Raw genomic sequence first — 25,745 nt, 5'->3', positions numbered from 1 at the left:
AAAACTATCAGTGAGCTGGGGCAACTTCAAGCAATCTAATACACTGGCAACTGTAATGGTCAAAGGAGAGGAGGGAGAGAAGAATGCAGAGGGGACAGCGATGTTGTTTGAAGAAATAATGGCCCAAACTTTATAAAGTTGGTGAAAACTGTGAATCTACAGATCTAAGAAGTTCAATGAAGCCCAAGTGCAAGAAACATGAAGAAAATGATACCAATACACATCATAGTCATGTTAATCAAAACCAGTGATAAACAGACAACCTTAAAGCAGCCAGATATACGTGTCTGTATGTAAAAAAAAATGTTATGTACAAAGAAGAGGAATAAAAAGAAGCATAACTTCATATTTCTTATGGAAAACAATGTGTTAAACAGTGGAGCAACATCTTTAAAGTACTGAAAGCAAAGAACTGCCAATGTAGAATCCTGTAGTTAATAAAATATCTTTCAAAATTGAAGGTGTAATAAATATGCTTTCAGATGTACAAAAATTGAAAGAATGCCCCCCCAGCAGACTTGCTCTATAAGAAATGCTACAGAAAGCAGTTCAGGTAGAAGGACAATAATACTAGATGGAAACCTGAATCTATACACAGAATACATACAATAGAAGACAGACCTGGAAATGGTAATTACATGGGTAAATATATACACTTTTTTATTATTTAAATTGTCATAAAGGACAATTGATTGCTACACACATATAATAACAACATATTGCAGCATTTATAACATGTGTAAAAGTAAACATAGGATGATATTATAAAGGCCAGGAGGGTAAACATAGAAATATACTATTGTAAAGTTCTTACACTATATACGAAGTGGTGTAATATCACTTGAGAGTACATAGTGATGAGTTAAGATGTGTACTATAGACCCTAAAGCAACTACTAAAATAAACAAAGAATTATATCTAAGAAGATAGCAAATGAGATAAAAAGGAATCATAAACTTGATTAATCTAAAAGATGTCTGAAAAAGAAAATAAAGGCAACGAAGACTGTATGGTACAGTAAAAAGCAAATAGCAAGATGCTAGACTCATACTTAGCCACATCAAGCATCAAATTAAATGTGAATGGTTCAAACACCCCAATTAAAAGACAAGTAATCAGACTGCATAAAAAAGCAAGGCCCAACTCTACTGCCTACATGAAATACAATTAAAATGTAAAGATACGAAGAGGTTAAAGGTAAAAAGTTTTTTTTATCTAACATGTTAACACTTGTAAAAAGAAAGCTTGCCTGGCTATATTAATATTAGGCAAAATAGGTTTCAGAGCAAAGAACATTACCAGAGATTAAAATAATAATTTAAAAATGATTAAGGGGTCAAGTTATCAAGAGGACATAACAATCCATAATGTTTGTGCATCTAATAACAATTCAAAATATTTGAAGCAAAAACTGTTACTGTTTTGAAAGGTAGACAAATCTGCAGTTATAGCTAGGTATTTCAATACCCTTCTCTCCATAACTGATAGAACAGGTAGACAGAAAATAAGTAAGGTTATATAATATTCAAACAGCACTGTCAACCAATTTGAGCTTATCAGCATTTATAGAACATTCTACCCAACAACAGTAGAATACATATTTTCCTTAAATTCATATAAAACATTTACCAAGATAGATCAGATTCTAGGCCATAAAACAATTCTCAGAAAATTTTAAAGGATTCAAGATATACAAAGTATGTTCTCTGGCCAAAATGCAGTTAAATTCGAAATCAGTAACAGAAAAAATTTTGGAAAATCCAAATATTGAGAAATGAAAATATCTACTTCTAAATAATCATGGATTAAAGGAGATATCAAAAGGGAAATCAGAAAGTATTTTGAACTTAATGGATATGAAAGATAGAACAGAATTTGTGGGATACCATTAAAGTAGTAGTAAGAGGGAAATTTTTTTTTATTTTTTATTAATTAACGGAAAAAAAATTAATCCAACATTTAGAAATCATACCATTCTACATATGCAATCAGTAATTCTTAACATCATCACATAGATGCATGATCATCGTTTCTTAGTACATTTGCATCGGTTTAGAAGAACTAGCAACACAACAGAAAAAGATATAGAATGTTAATATAGAGAAAAGAAATAAAAGTAATAATAATAGTAAAAAAAAAAACCTATAGCTCAGATGCAGCTTCATTCAGTGTTTTAACATGATTACTTTACAATTAGGTATTATTGTGCTGTCCATTTTTGAGTTTTTGTATCTAGTCCTGTTGCACAGTCTGTATCCCTTCAGCTCCAATTACCCATTATCTTACCCTGTTTCTAACTCCTGCTGGACTCTGTTACCAATGACATATTCCAAGTTTATTCTCGAATGTCCGTTCACATCAGTGGGACCATACAGTATTTGTTCTTTAGTTTTTGGCTGGACTCACTCAGCATAATGTTCTCTAGGTCCATCCATGTTATTACATGCTTCATAAGTTTATCCTGTCTTAAAGCTGCATAATATTTCATTGTATGTATATACCACAGTTTGTTTAGCCATTCTTCTGTTGATGGACATTTTGGCTGTTTCCATCTCTTTGCAATTGTAAATAATACTGCTATAAACATTGGTGTGCAAATGTCTGTTTGTGTCTTTGCCCTTAAGTCCTTTGAGTAGATACCCAGCAATGGTATTGCTGGGTTGTATGGCAATTCTACATTCAGCTTTTTGAGGAATCACCAAACTGCCTTCCACAGTGGTTGCACCATTTGGCATTCCCACCAACAGTGGATAAGTGCCTCTTTCTCCGCATCCTCTCCAGCACTTATCATTTTCTGTTTTGTTGATAATGGCCATTCTGGTGGGTGTGAGATGATATCTCATTGTGGTTTTGATTTGCATTTCTCTAATGGCCAGGGACATTGAGCATCTCTTCATGTGCCTTTTGGCCATTTGTATTTCCTCTTCTGGGAGGTGTCTATACAAGTCTTTTTCCCATTTTGTAATTGGGTTGGCTGTCTTTTTGTTGTTGAGCTGAACAATCTCTTTATAAGTTCTGGATACTAGACCTTTATCTGATATGTCATTTCCAAATATTATCTCCCATTGTGTAGGCTGTCTTTCTACTTTCTTGATGAAGTTCTTTGATGCACGAAAGTGTTTAATTTTGAGGAGTTCCCATTTATTTATTTCCTTCTTCAGTGCTCTTGCTTTAGGTTTAAGGTCCATAAAACCGCCTCCAATTGTAAGTTTCATAAGATATCTCCCTACATTTTCCTCTAACTTTTTTATGGTCTTAGACCTAAAGTTTAGATCTTTGACCCATTGTGAGTTAACTTTTGTATAAGGTGTGAGATATGGGTCTTCTTTCATTCTTTTGCTTATGGATATCCAGTGCTCTAGGCACCATTTATTGAAGAGACTGTGCTGTCCCAGGTGAGTTGGCTTGACTGCCTTATCAATGATCAAATGTCCATAGATGAGAGGGTCTATATCTGAGCACTCTATTCGATTCCATTTGTCGATATATCTATCTTTATGCCAATACCATGCTGTTTTGACCACTGTGGCTTCATAATATGCCTTAAAGTCAGGCAGCGTGAGACCTCCAGCTTCGTTTTTTCCCCTCAAGATGTTTTTAGCAATTTGGGGCAACCTGCCCTTCCAGATAAATTTGCTTATTGGTTTTTCTATTTCTGAAAAATAAGTTGTTGGGATTTTGATTGGTATTGCATTGAATCTGTAAATCAATTTAGGTAGGATTGACATCTTAACTATATTTAGTCTTCAAATCCATGAACACAGTATGCCTTTCCATCTATTTAGGTCTTCTGTGATTTCTTTTAACAGTTTTTTGTAGTTTTCTTTATATAGGTTTTTTGTCTCTTTAGTTAAATTTATTCCTAGGTATTTTATTCTTTTAGTTGCAATTGTAAATGGGATTCGTTTCTTGATTTCCCCCTCAGCTTATTCATTACTAGTGTATAGAAATGCTACAGATTTTTGAATGTTGATCTTGTAACCTGCTACTTTGCTGTACTCATTTATTAGCTTTAGTAGTTTTGTTGTGGATTTTTCCGGGTTTTCAACGTATAGTATCATATCGTCTGCAAACAGTGATAGTTTTACTTCTTCCTTTCCAATTTTGATGCCTTGTATTTCTTTTTCTTGTCTAATTGCTCTGGCTAGAACCTCCAACACGATGTTGAATAACAGTGGTGATAGTGGACATCCTTGTCTTGTTCCTGATCTTAGAGGGAAAGTTTTCAATTTTTCCCCATTGAGGATGATATTAGCTGTGGGTTTTTCATATATTCCCTCTATCATTTTAAGGAAGTTCCCTTGTATTCCTATCCTTTGAAGTGTTTTCAACAGGAAAGAATGTTGAATCTTGTCAAATGCCTTCTCTGCATCAATTGAGATGATCATGTGATTTTTCTGCTTTGATTTGTTGATATGGTGTATTACATTAATTGATTTTCTTATGTTGAACCATCCTTGCATACCTGGGATGAATCCTACTTGGTCATGATGTATAATTCTTTTAATGTGTTGTTGGATACGATTTGCTAGAATTTTATTGAGGATTTTTGCATCTATATTCATTAGAGAGATTGGTCTGTAGTTTTCTTTTTTTGTAATATCTTTACCTGGTTTTGGTATGAGGGTGATGTTGGCTTCATAGAATGAATTAGGTAGTTTTCCCTCCACTTCGATTTTTTTGAAGAGTTTGAGGAGAGTTGGTACTAATTCTTTCTGGAATGTTTGATAGAATTCACATGTGAAGCCGTCTGGTCCTGGACTTTTCTTTTTAGGAAGCTTTTGAATGACTGATTCAATTTCTTTACTTGTGATTGGTTTGTTGAGGTCATCTATTTTTTCTTGAGTCAAAGTTGGTTGTTCATGTCTTTCCAGGAACCCGTCCATTTCCTCTAAATTGTTGTATTTATTAGCATAAAGTTGTTCATAGTTTCCTGTTATTACCTCCTTTATTTCTGTGAGGTCAGTAGTTATGTCTCCTCTTCCATTTCTGATCTTATTTATTTGCATCCTCTCTCTTCTTCTTTTTGTCAATCTTGCTAAGGGCCCATCAATCTTATTGATTTTCTCATAGAACCAACTTCTGGTCTTATTGATTTTCTCTATTGTTTTCAATTTCATTTATTTCTGCTCTAATCTTTGTTATTTCTTTCCTTTGGCTTGCTTTGGGATTAGTTTGCTGTTCTTTCTCCAGTTCTTCCAAGTGGACAGTTAATTCCTGCATTTTTGCCTTTTCTTCTTTTCTGATATAGGCATTTAGGGCAATAAATTTCCCTCTTAGCACTGCCTTTGCTGCGTCCCATAAGTTTTGATATGTTGTGTTTTCATTTTCATTCGCCTCGAGGTATTTACTAATTTCTCTTGCAATTTCTTCTTTGACCCACTTGTTGTTTAAGAGTGTGTTGTTGAGCCTCCACGTATTTGTGAATTTTCTGTCCTTCTGCCTATTATTGATTTCCAACTTCATTCCTTTATGATCCAAGAAAGTGTTGTGTATGATTTCAATCTTTTTAAATTTGTTAAGACTTGCTTTGTGACCCAGCATATGGTCTATCTTTGAGAATGATCCATGAGCACTTGAGAAAAAGGTGTATCCTGCTGTTGTGGGATGTAATGTCCTATAAATGTCTGTTAAGTCTTGCTCATTTATAGTAATATTCAGATTCTCTATTTCTTTATTGAGCCTCTATCTAGATGTTCTTTCCATTGATGAGAGTGGTGAATTGAAGTCTCCAACTATTATGGTATATGTGTCTATTTCCCTTTTCAGTGTTTGCAGTGTATTCCTCATGTATTTTGGGGCATTCTGGTTCGGTGCATAAATATTTATGATTGTTATGTCTTCTTGTTTAATTGTTCCTTTTATTAGTATATAGTGTCCTTCTTTGTCTCTGTTAACTGTTTTACATTTGAAGTCTAACTTGTTGGATATTAGTATAGCCACTCCTGCTCTTTTCTGGTTGTTATTTGCATGAAATATCTTTTCCCAACCTTTCACTTTCAACCTATGTTTATCTTTGGGTCTAAGATGTGTTTCCTGTAGACAACATATAGAAGGATCCTGTTTTTTAATCCTTCTGCCAGTCTATGTCTTTTGATTGGGGAATTCAGTCCATTAACATTTAGTGTTATTACTGTTTGGGTAATATTTTCCTCTACCATTTTGCCTTTTGTATTATATATATCATATCTGATTTTCCTTCTTTCTACACTCTTCTCCGTACCTCTCTCTTCTGTCTTTTCGTATCTGACTCTAGTGCTCCCTTTAGTATTTCTTGCAGAGCTGGTCTCTTAGTCACAAATTCTCTCAGTGACTTTTTGTCTGAGAATGTTTTAATTTCTCCTTCATTTTTGAAGGACAATTTTGCTGGATATAGGAGTCTTGGTTGGCAGTTTTTCTCTTTTAGTAATTTAAATATATCATCCCACTGTCTTCTAGCTTCCATGGTTTCTGCTGAGAAATCTACACATAGTCTTATTGGGTTTCCCTTGTATGTGATGGATTGTTTTTCTCTTGCTGCTTTCAAGATCCTCTCTTTCTCTTTGACCTCGGACATTCTAACTAGTAAATGTCTTGTAGAACGCCTATTTGGGTTTAATCTCTTTGGTGTGCGCTGCACTTCTTGAATCTGTAATTTTAGGTCTTTCATAAGAGTTGGGAATTTTTCAGTGATAATTTCTTCCATTAGTTTTTCTCCTCCTTTTCCCTTCTCTTCTCCTTCTGGGACACCCACAACACTTATACTTGTTTGCTTCATATTGTCCTTGAGTTCCCTGATCCCCTGTTCAAATTTTTCCATTCTTTTCCCGATAGTTTCTGTTTTGTTTTGGAATTCAGATGTTCCATCCTCCAAATCACTAGTTCTATTTTCTGTCTCTTTAAATCTATCACTGTAAGTATCCATTGTTTTTTCCATCTTTTCTACTTTATCCTTCACTTCCATAAGCTCTGTGATTTGTTTTTTCAGTTTTTCTATTTCTTTTTTTTTGTTCAGCCCATGTCTTCTTCATGTCCTCCCTCAATTTATCAATTTCATTTTTGAAGAGGTTTTCCATTTCTGTTCGTATATTCAGCCTTAGTTGTTTAAGCTCCTGTATCTCATTTGAACTATTGGTTTGTTCCTTTGAATGGGCCATATTTTCAATTTTCTGAGCGTGATCTGTTGTCTTCTGCTGGCGTCTGGGCATTTATTCATATTTCCCTGGGTGTTGGACCCAACAGGTTGAAAGATTTTTCTGTGAAATCTCTGGGTTCTGTTTTTCTTACCCTGCCTAGTAGGTGGCACTCAGCACACATTTGTCTACAGGTTCCACCAGTAATAGGTGCTGTGGGCCCTTTAACTTTGGAAAACTCTCACTGTGGGGGAGGTTCACCAGCCAAAGCGGCTTGGAAGAGTGCCAGCTGGCCCAGGGGTCCGAATGCGGGGAGGGTCGCTGGCCGCTGCTGCCCGGGAGAGCGCCCGACCAAATTTCCTAGTCAGCCCGGGGCGCCAAAAGTGGCAGGAGGGCGCCAGCCACCACAGCCCGGGAGAGTGCACTGTTCCCAGCCGGACCGGGGAGTCACGTGTTTGGAAGGGCCCCCACTGGTCACCGTTCTCCACAGTCTGGGGATTTCCAATCCAATTCTCTCAGTTGGTCCGGGGGGCCTCGCGTGGTGGGGGCGCCAGCCGCCATGGCTTGAGGGGGCCGCCTGCCCAATTCTGACAGCTGGCCTGTGAAGGAGGAAGGGAGGGACTCCGGCCACTTGCCATCCTACCCTGGAAAGCCCGTGCCCCTCAGCGATCTCACCGGAGCTGGTTCTCCCAGAGAGTCAGCCATTCCAGGATGGGGTATGCTGTCTTTTTTATCTCTATTGTGGCTCTGGGAGCTGTTCTGTATCATTTCTACTCCCATAGTAGCTGTTCTGGAGGAGGAAAGGTGAGGGTGGCAAGCCTGTTGAGGATGGTGGCGGAGGAGCCGGTGAAGGTGGAAGAGGGCACGGTGGTGGTTGGAGAGCCGCCAGAGCAGGAGGAGAAAGGGAAGGATAAGATGGCGGATGGAGCGCCGCCGGCGGAGAAAGAGGGAGAGGAGGGCTGGATGGCAGTGGGAGCATCGCCTGCCCATGGAGAAAGAGGGAGAGGAGGGCTGGATGGCGGCGGGAGCGCCGCGTGCCCACAGAGAGCTTAAGATGGAAATTCATAGCTCTAAAACTATACTAGAAAAGAAGAAAATATCAAAATAAATTATCTTAGTTTCCACCATAAGAGATTAGGAAAAAGAAGAGTAAATTAAACTCAAAGTGAACAGGTGAAATAAAGATAAAAAATGTCACTCAATGAAATAGAAAACAGAAAAGTAATAGAAAAACTTAGCTCCCAAGAAACTCCTCCCACCAGCCCTTTCCAACCCTGAGCCACATCCAGCCTTGAGAGATGTCTTCTCTACGAAATCCTGAGCCCTCCTCATTGGGTTCTGGGGAAAAAACAACAGGCTCCATTCTCACAGGACTTCACTCTGCAGTGATCCTCTTTAAAACATACGCACATGCACACAGCTGACCAAAGCCCATTCTGAGGCGGTACCACAGGGAAGATGCTGACAGCTGAAGGCACAGCTCTGGTCCTCGGAGGACACATGATGGAACAGATGCATTTTCTGCTAAATTCCAGAGAAAAAGGAGCCAAGCACTCCCAGTAGCCAGCAGAGAGGTGGAGCACTCCTCTTTGGCACACCGGGGATACCATGTCCCCAGAGCACCAGCCACACCACCACCAGGACAGAGCCGTTTAGCAGGCTCAGAGTGGGCCATGGAGGAAACCTCTCAAGGAAAGAGAGGTTCCTGGACAGCTCCTAGAATCAGGGTGGACTGGAAGAGAGGAGTGGCCCTTCTCTTAGCAGCTGAGACAGAAGTTACCCAGGGTTGCTGGATGGGAGGGCGCCATCTGGCCTGAAAGGACTTAAGCACTTACTGCCCCCTCCTTGGCTCCGTACCTCTGTCCTGGGCCCCTCCAAAAGCCACCAGGGCTGCTCCACCCATTGTTACTCTCACTAGCTCACAAACTGGAGTTTCCAGTTAACCTGGTTTTTCTTCTCATCTTTTTTATCACTTTAATGATTTATGATCCGCACACAATAAAATTCACACACTTTGGTTAAAAAATCAGTAAATAAAAAAAATAATAGAACAAATTAATAATACCAGAAGTTTGTTCTTTGAGAAAACCTATAAGATTGGTAAACTCTAACCAGACTGATAGAAAAAAAAACGAGAAGTACAAATGACCAGTATTTGGAATGAGATAGGTAACGTCACTAGATATTCAAGGGATATTAAAAGGATAATGAGAGAACGTTAGGGAGAACTTTGTCCTGGAAGATTTGACAACTTGAATAAAATGGCCAATTTTATTGAAAGACATACATTATAAAACCTTAATCACAAAGAAATAAATGACCTCAATAGCCTTGTATCTATTAAACACATTGAAACTGTAGTTAAACATCTTTCCTTAAAGAAAACTGCAACCCCAGATAGCAAATTCTATAAAACTTTAAGGAAAAAATAATTCTACCCAAAACTCTTCCCCAAAATTGAAGAAGATGGACTACTTCCTAACTTATTCTAGAGAGCAGTATTATCTTGATACCAAAATAAGATAAACTCTTGCAAAACAAAACAAAAAAGAAAACTTCAGACCAATAATCTTCATGAAATAACTATAAAATTTCTTTAAAACTTCTAGCAAATAAAATTTTAAAATATGTTAACAAGATTAAAAAATCATGACCAAGTGGAGTTTAAACTAGGAATGCATGATTGGTTTATCATTTGAATATCAACCGAGGTAATTTACCCTGTTAACAAACTAAAATTCTAAGAGCATATTATCGCAGTAGGTGCATAAAAATTTTTTGATAAAATCCAGAAAAATTCCAGATAAATTGCTTAAACTATGAATGGAAAGGAAATTCCTCAACCTGATAAAGGGCAAGAAAAACTAATGGTAGAAGTCTAAATGCTTTCTCTTTCTAAGACCAGGAACATGTCCACTCTTCTTTTATTCAGCATTCTACTAGAGGTTCTAGCCAGTGCAACTACGCAAGAAAAAGAAATCAAAAGTATCCATGTTGGAAGAGAAGAAGAAAAAGTGTCTTATTCACAGTCCATATGATCATCTATGTAGAAAATTCAATAAAATGTACAAAAGAGCTACTAGAAACAAGAAGTGAGTTTAGCAACATGACAGGATGCGAGATTGAATACAAATATCAGTTGCATTTCTATATTCTAGCAATAAACTATTAAGAATTAAAATTTAAAATTAATAATACCCTTGTCAACCCTAAGGAACACCTAGGGCTTTATCTGAGTTTCTACAAAAGTTTCATGCACTAAGGTTACTTTCCAGAAACCTACAACCTCCAGGTGGCTTCCTGGGCCAGATAAACCCTGAAATTCAGAAGGGCCATCCTCTCCAAAAACATCAACTGGTTCCATCCCTCTATCCCATATTATCCACACCCCTTTCCAACATGAAAAATTTAGAATGTGCATAGCCTGAATGCCACTAAAGATTAGGAGAAGGAGTTATAACAGAGAAGATAGGATTTAACAAATGAATATGACTGCTGAATCTTTATATTGGTATTTTTTTTTAGTCTCCAGTGTCTTGGTGCAACTAGAAGGAAAAAACTAAAATTATATAACTCATATCAAACTCTGAAATCTATTCTATAACTATTTGTTACAATGTACTTTGAAATTTATTGATTTTTTATATGTTATAGTTCACAATAAAAAATGTCTAAAAAATAATACCATTTACAGAAGTATCAATAACATGAAATATGCAGGGATAAATTGGACAAAAGGTGGAAAGAACTGTACCCTGAACACAATAAAATGTTGTTGAGAGAAAGTAAAGAAGATTAAAAAATAGGAGAGATTTACCTTGTTCATGAGTTGTAAGACTCAATATTATTAAGATGTCAGTTCTCTTCCAAATTTATCTGTAGATCAAACATAATCTCAATCCCAATCCCAGAGGCTTTTTAGGTAGAAATTGACAAGCTAGTTCTAAAACTCATATGGAAATACAAAGGACTGAAAATAGCCAAAACAATATTGAAAAAGAATAAATAAGCTGAAAGACTAAACCTACCGAATTTCAAGTAGTATTATAAAGCTACAGTAATCAAAACAACATGGTACTCATGTAAAGATATACAAATAAATCAGTGGAACAGCATAGAAAGTCTAGAAGTAAATTTACACATCTGTGCACAACTGATCTTTTAAACAAGGCACAGAGGCAATGAAATGAAGAAAGGATAGTCTTTTTATCAAATGATGCTGGGACAATTGGATATCCATATGCAAAAAAATAGACTTGAATCCACATCTCATACCACATACAAAAATTAAATCAATTGGGTCCTAGACCTAAGTATAAAGCATAAGACTGTAAAATTTCTTCAAGAACAAAATAGAAAATGCTTGTGATGGGTTAGGCAAATATTTAGATACAACACCAAAAGCACAATCCATAAAAGAACAAATGATGACTTGGACTTCATCAAAATTAAAAACTTCTGCTCTAAAGAAGATAATGATGAGAGAATGAAAAGACATGCCACAGATTAAGAGAAAATCTTTGCAAAGCATATAAAGGAATTATATCCAGAAAATATAAAGAAATGTCAAAACTCAATACGAAAACATCCCAGCTTTACAAATGGACAAATGAAATATGAATGGCAATTAAGCACATAAGAAGATAACCAATACCATTAGTCATTAGGGAAATGTAAATAAAAGCCACAGTGTGATACCACTGCACTGAAACACTAATTGGGAATATGAAATGGTATAACCACTTTAAAACACAGTTTGGGAGTCTTAAAAAGTTAAATACACATGTACCCTCTGGTATAGCCATTACATTCTTTGGTATTTACCCATAAGAAAAGGAAATAATATGCCATACAAACACTTGTATACAAATATTCATAGCAGTTTTATTTGTAATAGCTAAAAACTAGAAACAGTCCAGAATTGCATCAACAGGTGAGTATATAAATTACCAACTATCCATATAATGTAATACTAGTTATCAATAAACAGGAATGAGCTGTTGATACTCATAACAACATGATTGAGTCACAAAAAAATTTTGGCAAGTGAAAGAAGCCAAACAAATAGGAATAATACTGTATGATTACTTACATAAAACTCTAGAAAATGCAAACTAATCTGTAGTGACAGGAAGCAGATCAATTGTTGCTTGTAGATGGGGAAGTGAGGGAAGTGCAGGAGAGAAATCTAACAAAAAGGCATGAGGAAATATTTGGGTGTGATAGATAGGTTCACTATTTCAATTATGGTGAGTGAGTCATGGATATATACATATGTCAAAAATTATAAAATTATGCATTTAATTTAAAAAAGATCTTCATACATTAATTGTAAAAATATTTGTATCTTCATATTTTCATGAAATCAGGAAAATATTTAGTAAGATAGGTCATTACTATAGCAATGCGGATATTTGTAAGAAATTTCAAGTTGATATTAAGAGAATATTCACAGTTTTGACAGCTGATCAAGTGGTATCTCAGTTAGTGTTTAGTACTTAAAATTTAAGAACTTTGCTATCTGAATTTGTAGATTTTTTCCTTGTTGCCTTAATTTTAAATTGGTTTATGAAATTTACTGTGTGAACTCAGGCTTTACAATGATTATATGGATATTTTGTTTAAATATGCTATGGTTAAGCTAGGATATCCCTTTTTGTTTGTTTTCTTAAATAAAAAATAAAAAAGCCTACAGTTGTACCTGTTACAAACTATGGACAATAGTTATCAGTGATATCTTAGTGCCTGTGCCTGTTAGAAACTGTCATGCACCCCAGAAAAGCCACGATTTTCAATCCTCACTTAGTATTGGTGGATGAGATAATTGTTATTGTTTCATGGAGATGTGACCTACCCAATTGTGGGTGAGAACTTTTGGTTGGGTGGTTTCCATGGAGATGTGTCTCCACCCATTCAAGGTGGGGGTGTTACTTAAAGTCTTTAATAGGAAACATTTTGGAAAGAGCGTGAGAGCCGACAGAGTCCCAACAGTCAGGACCTTTGAAAAGCTGAAGGAAAATGCTCCCAGGAAGCCTTATGAAATGAGACAAAGCTCACAGATATTGCCATGTGCCTTTTCTCCCAGCTGAGAAAGAAACCCCTAATTTATCAACCCTTTCTTTGCAGTTAATGAATCTTTTTCTGCATGCCTTAATTTGGAAATTTCATGGCCTTAGAACTATAGACTTTCAATTTAATAAATTCCCTTTTTAAAAGCCATTCCATCTCTGGTACTGTGCATTCAAGCAGATTAACAAACCAAAACAAGTTTTGGTACTGGAGAAGTGGGGTGCTGCTGTGATTTTAAAATACTGAACATGTTGGAACAGCTTTTTAAATGGATGAGGGGAAGCTTCTGGAGGAATTGTGAGGAGCTTGATAGGGAAGGCTAGAATGCTTTGAAGAGACTGTTGGTAGAAATGTGGACTCCAGAGCTGCCTCTGACAAGGCCTTAGACAGAAATGATGCATGTGTCATTGAAAACTGGAAGGAAGGTGAGCCCTGCTTTCAACCAGCAGAGAATCTGGCAAAATTGACTGCTGGCTTTAGATGAAAGGCAGATATTTAAAAGCCATGAACTTGTATATGTAGCAGAAGAGATTTCCAAATTTAATGTGGAAAGTGTGTCCTAGTTTCTCCTTGCAGCTTATAGTGAAATGTGACAGGAAAGAGATACACTGAGAACTGAACACTTCAGTACAAGGAAACCAGAAATTGACAGTCTGGAAAATTCTGGGCTTGCAGAAAGGGAGACCCCAGAGAATAGTGCCTCATGTGTGGATATAACCAAACATGGAACCAGTCAGCCCCTTCAAAAAGAGATAGTATTGGAGAAGGAAGTATCCAGGAAGAATCTGTGGGAAGTCCTATTGTCTGATGGTTATGATCCCAGTGTACTGAATAGAAAACCAACAAGAGATCTGTGGGATCTGTATAAATGGAACTACCACCAGATCAGAATAAAAGGGACAGAAAATGAAAAAATTGAAGGGAAAATAACTGCAAAGGCAGAACCATTGAAGCCAAGGGCTGAAGCCAAGAAATCTCAAGCCAGGAGAGTGGACCCACCCATACACTTGGAGAGGGTGAGTTTGCCCTGATGGCAGAGGGCAGGAGTTTCAGTGCCCCAGGCCTCAGATTTGGGAGAGCACATTCCTGGGGAACTGGGGAGAACTTGGCTGTGACCACGTTGTTCTGAGGAGTCTGAGCATGTGCCCCAGAGATGGCAGAGCCCAGGTGCAGACACCATAGTGTAAGAAGGTGTAGCCAAATGATGTGGTCTCTCCGATGTCCTTCAAGGATGAAATCTTCACCCCAGCATTTGGAGAGAGTCAGGCTGCTGCAAAGACTCTTAGAAAGGGTGTGGCTGCCACTTTCTAAACCCCAAGTTTATATCATTCTCAGACTTTGAAATTCAATGGAGTCTGCCCTGCAGGCTTTCAGAACTGTTTGGGTCTGGTGGCCCCTGTGTTCTTTCCAATTTCTCCATATGAAAATGGAAACATGTGTCCTGTGACTGTCCCTTCTTTGTATATTGGCAACAGGTAACTAGCTCTGATCTTTACAGGTCCAGACTCAGAGGAGAGTTTGCCTTAGGTCAGATCATGCCTGTAGCTGACTTTAATGAGATTTTGTACTGTTTTTGATTGTATATTGTACTTGTATTATTAATGGAATTGTTTAAGGTTTTGTGATATTATGATGGAATAAATGTATTTTGCATTTGGAAAGGGCATGTCTTTTTGGGGTTCAAATGGTGGAATGTGTCAGTTTAAAACTGACATGTGCCTCAGAAAAGCCAAGTTCTTTAATCCTTATTCATTATTGATGGATGGGACCTTTTTGATTGTTTCAATGGAGATGTGACCCATCCATTCAATTGGGATTGCTTACTGGAGCCCTTTAAGAAGTAACCATTTTGGAAAAAGCTCAGTGCCACAGCCAGTGGTCTTTGGAAGTGCAGGAGCAAAATGCCTGCAAGGAAACCTTATGAAATGAGGAGAAAAAGCTAGCCCACATTGTTGTATGTCTTCCCAGATGAGAGAGAAACCCCAAATTTCATTGGCCTTTTATTTGGAGTTAAAGCGCTTTTCTCTAGAGGCCTTTATTTGGACATTTTCACAGCCTTAGAACTGTAAACTTGCAACTTAATAAATTCCCTTTTGAAAAGCCATCATTTCTGATATATTGCATCCTGGTAACTTAACCAACTGAAACGATGTTCTTTCATCAACAGTAACAAATTTACCACACTAACATTGGAGTTCAGTAAGGGGAAGGGAGATAAAGAGCATGAAATGTATTGGATTTATTTCTTTATATTCAAATTTATTGTGGTGATGAATAGATAACTAGTGATAATACTGTGAACCACTAATTGTATACTGTGGACATGTATGGCATGTGAATATATCTTAATAAAATTGCATTAAAATAAAATAAGATAGAAAAAATCTACAAGAAAAAGATAAATATAATCAAGAAAAGAAAGAATTTCAGGAGGGTATTGGAGAAACTCAAAAAGAACCAAATGGAAATTCTATAACTACAAAACACAATGTATGAAATCAAATTTTATTGGATGGAAATAACATGATTAGTCAATGCATAAGAAAGGATCAATGAACTTGAGGACAAGTTAACAGAAATTTTTCTAAATAAAGTAGAGGGAAAAAATATTCTAAATGAACAAACTCTCAATAAGCAGTGAAATACTATCAATCATTCAAAATGCATTATTTGGAATCACAGGAGGAGAGGAAAGAGAAGAAGGAGCAAAAAATATATTTGAAGAAATATTGACCCCCAATTTTCCATATTTCATCAAAATTCTAAGTCCATAGTTCTAAAATCTTTAGCTAACAGCATGCAGGATCTCTACAAAGAAGTCACACCTAGACATAACTTAGTAAATTTGATAAAATTCAAAGATAAAGAGAAAATATTAAGATTATTCAGAGGTGAGAAAAAACATTATATACAAAGAAACACTGATATAGAAATGGAATGACATCTTTGCCATGCTAAAATTAGAAAAATAATTATCAACCTAGAAATTTATAAATAACAAAAGTCGTTTTTGCTAAATGAAGGCAAAATGAAGACTTTCACAGAAAAATTAGGACTGGAAAAAGGCATGGCCAAAAGATATGTGGAAATGCAAAAGAAAATTCTTTAGGTTGAAGGAAAACAATATCAGACTGAAATTAGGATTTACATGACAGAATGAAGAAAATAGAAATGATATAAGCAAATAGGAGCTACTTTTCCTTCCTAAATAATTTTTTAATTACTATTTAAGGCAAATTAATAGCATTATATTCATGAGTTATAGCATTTATAGCAGCAAAATATATGACAACAACTTCACAAAGGGCATTGGGGTGTATTTAGAATTCTACTTTGAAACTATTTTAATTTGTATGTAAAAACATTGATACTATTTTTTTAAATATTGTTATGTTAAGGATGCATAATGTAGCATATTGGTTAACCCCATTTGTAATCTTGTCTAATTTATTGTGTCCAATTTGGTCAGGGCAAGCACTGGCATAATTGTTACTATGAGTGTATTTTGCATTTGGATTTACATCAGTAATCCATTGATTGTTACATTTGCCTTCAGTGATGTGGGAATTATCCTCATCCAATCAATTGGAAGTTTTAAGACCTAGAAAAAAGGATTTCAGAAACAGAAAGAAGAATTTCTCCCTCAACATCAGTCAGTCTGCTTCCCTTGGGAACTTCAGACTCAACTTCAGCACCAGCTTGCATCCTGCCCTGAAGAGCTTGGACTTGGCAGTCTTCAGTATAACCTTAATCATAATTTCCAGTTTGTGGTCTGCCCTACATAATTTTGACTTGTCAATCTAGAGTCATGTGAGCCATTAAAATAATAACACAAAGGTCTCCAGAGCAAATGCTAATAGAAGTAAAATAATGAGATACAAAAAATACTATCCTGAGTGAAAAGAAGTTGGGAAAAGAGATATAAAAATACAAAAAAAGAGAGAAAACAAACATATGGGAAAAATAGAAGACATGTAATAAAATGATATAAATAAACTCAGGCATATCAATACTGACATGAAATATAAATAGACTAAACATTCCAATTAAAAGTCAGAGATTATAATCTTGAATTGTAACACAGGGTTAAATATCTGCTGTTTAAAAGAGATCTGATTTATTTATAAAAATAGGAGGTTTGAGAGTGAAAGAATGTAAAATATATTCCATGTAAACACTAAGCAAAAGAGAGATGAAATGGATACATTAATAATAACTAACTAGAATTCAAGGCTTCATCTTGAAGAAGATTATTTGATTATTTCATAATATTAAATGTTTATTTTCTAAGAATATATAATAATCCTAACTGCACAAACATTCACTATCTGAGTTTCAATATACATGAAACAAAAGCAAAAATAGTCTAATTCACAATCATGGGGTGATTTTCTAGCACTTTCGCTGAATTGATGGAAAAAATAGACAAACACTCAATTATAGAATAAATGTGAACAAAACTCTCATCCAAGATGACCAAACTAACATTCACAGAATATTACACCCGTCAAACACAGAAGATGCATTCTTTTCAAGTGCACAGCGAACATTCACAATAGACCATTATCTTGGCTATGAAACAGACAACTTCAAAGAATAGAGCATGTCCACTTACACAACAGAATTAAATTAGAAATCAATACCAATAATATATCATGGTAGACAGCGTCACAGACGATGTTCAGAGATCCCCTCCAACTCCTGGGTTTTGGGACCCTCTGTGACCCTCTCCTCTTAAGGGTGGATGGATCCTAATCACCTGCTTCTAATAAATATGACATGGATAAAAATGTTAGGGCGTCAATTCTGTGATTAAGTTATGAAAGGCTGACTCCTGCCTCACTACTTTTCCCTCTCTGGATGTTCTTGAGTGTTTTCAGTAATGAACCACGCTGGGAAAGTCCACATGGCAAAGAATGAAAGGTGGCTCTGAGTCAACCACCAGTGAGGACCCAAGCCCGTCATTCAGCAACCTGCAAGAAGCTAAGTCCTGCTGCTGACCATGTGAGGCAGCTTAGCTTGGGAATGAAACCTTCCTCAATCAGGCCTTACATGAAAATGAAGAAGAAAACATACTCAGAAAAATATTGTGAGCTGAGCTGATACCTTGACTGCAGCTTGGAAGACCCTCAAGCAAATACATCCTTGTGAGACCAGCTAAGTTGGGCCAAATTTGTAGATGCAGAGAAACTAGAGCAAATCAATGTGCATTGCTTTAAGTCACTAAATTTTGAAATAATTAGTTATGCAGAAATAGATATCTATAGATATTTATAGATATCTATAAAATCTCCCAAATATTTGAAAATCTAGCAATAAATAAGTAAAGAGCCCATTAATCACAAAAGATGTCATAAAAGATAAAAGCAAATCTTTGGAAGAAAACACTAACTAAAACATGTCAAAATGTGTGGAATGCAACCAAAGTAGTGCTTACAGAGAAATATATAGGTTATGTGCTTATATTAAAAAAATAAATGCTTAAAAGCAACTATTTAAGTCATTAGCTTAAAATTAGAATAAAGAGGAATTTAATGTCAAAGTGAGAAGAAAGTTTATAAAAAAAGTCAAGAGGAAAGATCAATAAAATAGAAAACATGAAAAAGAGAAAAAAAACTATGCTATTTATCTGACAGCAAAATTGACAAACCTCAATCAAATATGATCAAGAGAAAAATCCAAATGCCCAATATCTAGAACATTAGAGTAGATGGATGTCGTTACATTTCCCTGGACATTAAAAGCATGGTTTTTTGGAAGTGTGAAAGATTATGCTTTCCCAAAATTGGATGCAACAGTATCTCCCATGGCATATGGTGTTCTGTAATATGACTTTGTCACACCCCATGAAGTGTTCTGTTTCTCCCCTCGCTGAAATATGCCAGGCCCTATGACTGCTTTGACCAACAGAAGATTGTGACTGGCCTTAAAGCTTCCATATGCTGCCACTGGAAGCATCATGGAAAAAGTCTGATTATCCTGCTTGAGAGGCCTTGTGAAGACAGCCTGCACCGAAATGCAAGAGAGAGGTGTCGGGTGTGGATGAGACAGAGGTCACACGCTCGCTGCAGAGATATATCAAAGCTGTCACTCTGTGAAAAGGCACCTGATGTCCTGAATAGACCAAAGTGTTACAAAGCTGCTTGAGTCTGGGGTGGAAGGAGGCCTTGGGAAACTTGTAGCTTTTTGACTCATCCTGTAACAAGGAAGCAGATGGTTCAGCTCAGGCTTCCTCCCCATTCTTTAGTTACATTTTTTACTTTCTTTACCACCATGCCCTATGATCCTGCTGAACCTCTTGGGGCCTTTGCGTCTCCATCTGAGCTCAGAGTCCCACCTGGTCCCAGTTTCAACTGTATCTTTGTCTGTTGTGTTTCTTTCTCAATTCCCTGTGACCTTCCTTCAGTCCTGACACTGAGCAATGGGTCTGCTGGTCATGGCAGAGAGGGGCCCAGATAACCCCTCCCAGGCAGCACTTCTGAAACACCAAGAATGTGACTTAAGCTGCCTTGAACACTTCAGGCCAACCCAGCTATCTGCTGAAAAACACAGGGTGGCCTCAGCCCATGCCACATGAAGGAGAAGAAACACTTAGCCAAGCCCTGTCTGGAAGTCTGCCCCACAAAATCTTGAGATAAAATAAAACGGTTGTTGCAAATTCACAAAAACGTGGAGTCATAGGTCATGAAGCAAAAGATATCATGAACAATAATTGGAACGTGGAAGTGAGGTGTTTCCATAACAAAAATCTATAGGGTGTGGCATTGACTTTGGTGCAGGAGGTCAGCGCAAGCTGGAAGGACTTTGCTATAGCCCCCCAGGCTGCTGAGACACGCACACACAGTGGGGTGGGTTGAGTGGTGGAAATGTACCGGGTCACAGCGTGGGCACCAGAAGAAGTCCAAGCCAAGGCACCAGCTGAGGCAGGCTTTCCCTGCAGACTGGTTTCGGCTCCAGCTGCCAGCGGCCCTGAGCTCCTTGGCTTTCATGTCACATGGCAATGTCCTTTCCTTTCTCTCCTGGGCTGTGTGGGCTTCCAGTTTCTACAGCATCACACAGCTTCCTCTTCATAGAGCCCCAGTGATAGGATTATGGCCCAGCATCATTCCTTTTCATCAGAACAGCACTTAAAATAACACCTTGTGAAGGTCCTATTTCCAAAGGTTCACATCCACAGGAATGGATTAAGAATAAGAATATGTTTTTTTCTGGGGTAGATAATTCAGCCTACTAAAGCCTGCCCTCTAAGCCCCCCAAGTTCATGTTTATCCCATTTGCAAAGTGCAGGTATTCCATCATAACATCATGAAACCCTTAACCCATGTCAATAACAACACTAAGTGCAAGGACTCATCAACATCAGCTATGGGTGTGGTCTACCCTGGGCAGAAACAATGGTGGAACAAACAGAATAGAGGTCCCCATTCCAGAAGAAGAATTTGGAAGTAAAACAGGGGTCAGAAGTCCCAGGCAAGTTCAAAACCCAACAGGGCAAGTTCCACTTGGTCTCAAGTCCTGAGAGTCATCTGTGGACCCATGCTTTGTTCTCCAGGCCTGCTGGAGCAGTAGTCCCACTCTTTCTAAATGCTTGTGCAGTAGCCAGGCCTTCTAAGAGTTCTCAGGTACAGGACCCACCATCTATGAACATCAGAGTAGCAACCAGGCTCTCTGCAAATGCAGGCACAAGCTCCAATGTTTCCTATCCTTGAGGTGGGAACACTTTCCCTGAATATTGGAATATAAATCCTCCCTCTCCTAGCTCCAGGGAAGTTGGCCCAGCCTCTCCAAGTGCATGGTTGGGCCTCTCCACATGCATGGTTGGGTTCTCATTCTTGGCCCAAGCAGATCCTTTTGTTGCAGAGCTCTACTTCCATGATTTTGCTCTTGAAGTCCTATTTCCTCCAATTCACACATTATCTGTCACTTCCAGTCCATGCTCTGTATGAACAAGGCATCTGTTCATAGAAATTATGCGCAGCACTTGAAAGATTTGTATGCAGCTCAAAGGGGACCAAACAATCAGACCAAAGGGCTTTTCACAGATACTTACTGAATAATTATTAAGGTGGTTTGATAAAAAGGTCCTGCCCACAACAGGTCTGCACCCATAGGAATGGATTAAAAGAATGGAAAAAATGGATTATGCACTTTTTCTAGAGTGCATAAGAGCTTCAAATGGCACAGTAATGATAATAATAAGTTGGTGGCAGAGGAATAAAATCCCCTAAAATTTAAGGAACATAAGACATGGATCAAAGACTTAATCTTATAGATATTTAAAACTTGACAAATTAAAAGGATGAATTTCAAGTTACTATTGAAAATAATTAATAATTAGCAAATTATGTTAGCAGAATATTTTGTCTGTTTTGGAAAAATAAACTTAAATATTTCCTCAACACAAAGATAAATTCTAAATGGGTTGCAAAATATTTTTTGAAAAGTTATTAAAATAAAGAAGAGAACAAAATGCATAAAATCACTACGGAAAAGGAACTTTCCAAGCATGGTATGATAGAAGAAAATAGTAAAAGAATATTAAAATATAAATTTTATGTTAAAAAAAGTAATTACAACAAATAAAGCAACTATCAAAGAACAGTGATATATATCTTTAATATAAAAAGAATCCATTAAAATTCATCAGTAAAAGTTCTGACTCAGAAGAAGAAAAGATACTGGTAACTGACAAAGTTTGTAGAGTGGATTTTATATCCCAGACATTGCATAAGCCACATAAAGGCTATTAAGCAATTTTCACTGCCTTCAGGGACCTTACAGCTGAAAGAACACTAGATAAAATTATACAAACCTGGAAATTAACCAAGTATACAGAAGTGGAGAACTAAGTTAAGTAAACTCCTTTATAATCATATCTCTTGATATTGTTTCATGAATAATGTTATGTTGAGGCAGAACTTTAGATGATAAAAGCAGTCTCCATGCAATTATGGTAGGCATAAAAATCAGGACACAACATCGCTCACGCAACATGTTTCATCAGTGGAGAGTACCCATTCTCCCATAAATCTCACTCATGAAACCAGACTAAATAGTGGAGGCAGGAACCATGAGAGGCTTTGACCACATTTCCTACCTTATCAGCGGTAGATAATATTTTATTTCAAGCCTGATTCAAAGAGAAAATTTCATAAAGATTTTATGACTGAGTTTCTGTCAAACAAAACAGTATATTCTAGCCTCTTTATGGCCTAATAACATGTGTTACATTGATGAGTGGGGTACAGATGAAAACTGTGTTGTGAGCACCTTTCTCGCCAATATCATTCAGAATTACAGAATTCCTATGCATTGTGTTAACTTTCCATAAGAAAGGCAGACTGGGCCCTGTTTGAGGCCACAAAGCACTATAGGAAAGAATATGGGGACATGAAATGCAGCAGAGGCATCAACAGATATTTTAAACTATCTGGAAAGATTAGTACATCATTTTTATTAAAACATAATACCAAACAAAGTTGTTCCACTTGAGAAGATAATATGATTTCCCAGTTGGAAAAAAAATAAGTAAATTTTAGTCATTTTTCTACATGCCACCTGGTTCAAATTTTTTTTGTATATTTAACCTTCTTATGATTAATATTATAATGCTGAAGTCTCATTCCTCTTCAACCTTTACTGTTAGGCAAGAAGAAGAAAACTATATATTTAAAATATCTTGTGATACAAATAAAAAGAAATGTATTATTCAATTGTTGGTATGGGCTGTCTTTGTATGAAGAGGAGTGAATCACATTTGTATGTTTATTTCTTATTTTACTTTTCTAAAAGCTCAGATGAGTACTATAATTATGAAAAATGAGTAGCTTTCTTTAAGAAATAGATGTGAGAAAATCTGCCATCAACAAAAATAAATTTACAGTATACTAACTATAGCATAACTAATCATATAGAACATAAATCTATAATCTCAACAGAATTTTACAGTAATAAAGGAACAAATGTTGCTCTAAGAAATCTTGAAAATATCAAAAATATATTTTGAACAAACTGATGACTAATAGTATTCATATAATGAATTTTTTCATCATGTGCAATTTATTAAACTTGAGAAACTTACTTCAATTAAATAATCACACATGGATTTCCTCAAAGAATTAGCTCTCCTTTGAAAATAGCTGATGCATGTCTCTGCCATCTCATTTTCTTTTTCTGGTCCAGAACTTCTTCATGGCATTTTTCATCTCTGCATTTCTCAGTGTATAGATTAAGGGGTTCAACATAGGGGTAATGACAGTGTAAAACACAGTCAGAGACTTATCAATGGGAAAGGTGGAAGGAGGTCTCACATACATAAAAATGCAGGGTACAAAGAAGAGGACCACTACGGTGATGTGAGAGCCACAGGTGGACAAGGCTTTGCGCCTCCCTTCCTGGCTAAGCTCCTTCAGGGAGTGCAGAATGACCCCATAGGAGATAAGTAAGAGTGCAAAGATGACCACGCAGATCGCCCCATCATTGGCCACCACAGTGAGACCAATGATGTAGGTGTCAGTGCAGGCAAGTTTTAGTAAGGGGTACATGTCGCAGATGAAGTGGTTGATGACATTAGGGCCACAGAAGGGCAGGTCATAAACAAAGAGAAGCTGGACAACAGCATGCACAAAACCACCAACCCAAGCCAGCAGGAGCAGCAGAACACATGTCCTTTTGTTCATGGTTGTCGTATAATGCAGGGGCTTGCAGATGGCCACATAACGGTCATAGGCCATGACCACCAGAAGTAAAATCTCAGCACCACCAAATAAGTGTCCTATAAAAAGCTGGGTCATACAAGCTTGGAAGGAAATGGTTTTCTTCTCATAGAGTAGGTCTACAATCATATTTGGGGTAACTGTTGTAGAGTAAACAGCATCCATAAATGATAAGTAGCCAAGGAAGAAGTACATGGGGGCATCCAGGGTGGAGCTGACCACCACAGTGACAACTATGAGTAGGTTGCCTACCATGGTCACAATGTAAATGGACAAGAACACAACAAACAATATTTTCTGGCCCCGGAGGCTCTGAGTGAGCCCCAACAGAACAAACTCAGTCACATTGTTCCTGGTTCCAGATGTCCTTCTGCGCATCCTTACTTTACAGGTCAAGGGCAAAGTGACCTAAAAATATAATTATGACTAGTGACTATGAAATTTAAAGATACTCTGTTTATTCATTCAACAAATAGTAGATATTATTTATTATGTTCCAACAGTGCATGTGATTCTAAGAATACAAAGCAGATGTAAAAACATGGTCCCCAACCTCAGTGATTTTACAGACTAATACACACACACACTTGCAATTAGACAAAAATGTGGGAAGTGGACAGATTATTAAATAAATAGAGTTATATCTGGAAAAAATAAAATTACACATATAGTTAAACATCTGCAAACATAAAGGTGATAAGATTTAATATAAAAATAGAGCAATGTTTACTTAATATTTGCTGTCAAGTTAATAAAGGAGATGATTTTCTACATTTTATTGTGGATGAATCTTTTAAAGGCTTGAAATCTCAAATAGACATATTAAACAATTCCACAGTTTTCAAGATTGTAGGAAAGCATAGCAGCAGGCACAAAGTCAGAAACACTTTGGAGAAGAGATTTACATTTCAAAGGACATAGAGTTGATAATTAAAGTAGACTAAGAGTTCTAATCAGTTACAAGTAAAATAAAACAAAGCAAAAGGAACAAAGGATAGCAATAGTTTCTCAATCACAAAGGATCCTTAAGAAGGCTGATTATCATAGAATTACTTAAGAGAATTTTACAACTATGACTTTCCAAATAACACCATTAGCTACTTTGCAAAATGAAAAGCCTGTTCGTTTTCCTATGTATGAATGTATTTCCTGGGTTACCTGCACAATGAGGTAGTCATTCAAACCAACTTCTGGGTTGTGGCACCTTCTCCTGTGAATTAAAAGGTGACAGTTTCATGCACTGATTACATTTCATTAAACACGGAGAGCAAGATAAATGCACCATCCCTAGGCCTTGAAATGTTTCAAGACAAACTATTTCCACGCTTGCAGAAATTCGATGTTATCTCAGTGTTTCAGAAAACAGCTGTATTTTAAATTTGGGGAATTTTCAAAGTGAATATCAAAAGTTTCATTTAACCAAAAGAAGTCTGAATCTGGATTGTAAACAGAGATCCAAATCCCCACCATTGGCAGAATTTGTGGGGGAAAAATCAGATGTTAAATCAACACTAAAAGTTAAAAAATTCACAATTGTCCACTGTGTAAATAAGCATTTTGCAGTTTGTATTTTAAAAGTGAAATAGCAATACTAAATCGACATTTTGATTCTCATTTACTGGCATGACTTCAAAGAGCATATTTGAACTTCGGTTTGCCTGAAGAATGGAAAATAATTTCATGTCAATATTTTAAGTGCTTTTAAATCTATCATTTTAATTCCTAAAGAAAACAGTAGTAAAAATATTCATACAAACACATTCTGTGGTAAGGTAAAAGTCTGTGTACAATTTATGCACATTTTAACTATAGCACATATTGTTAAGTCATTAAATTGGTGCATCTCCAA

The 25,745-nt window shown here is 36.7% G+C and overlaps 1 protein-coding gene across 1 annotated transcript; it reads right to left on the bottom strand.

Moving 5' to 3' along the window:
• Positions 1-16,318: 16,318 nt before the first annotated feature.
• Positions 16,319-24,274, bottom strand: LOC143645298 (olfactory receptor 4A15-like). The gene is made up of 2 exons (XM_077114801.1): positions 23,350-24,274; positions 16,319-16,341 (listed from the first exon to the last, which is right to left on the bottom strand). The coding sequence occupies exons 1-2, from the start codon at positions 24,272-24,274 to the stop codon at positions 16,319-16,321; spliced, it is 948 nt and encodes a 315-aa protein (XP_076970916.1).
• Between the last annotated feature and the right edge of the window lie 1,471 nt (positions 24,275-25,745).

Source organism: Tamandua tetradactyla, chromosome 8 (assembly GCF_023851605.1).
Source record: "Tamandua tetradactyla isolate mTamTet1 chromosome 8, mTamTet1.pri, whole genome shotgun sequence".
NCBI lineage: Eukaryota > Metazoa > Chordata > Mammalia > Pilosa > Myrmecophagidae > Tamandua > Tamandua tetradactyla.
This window is presented reverse-complemented; position numbering and strand designations above follow the sequence as displayed.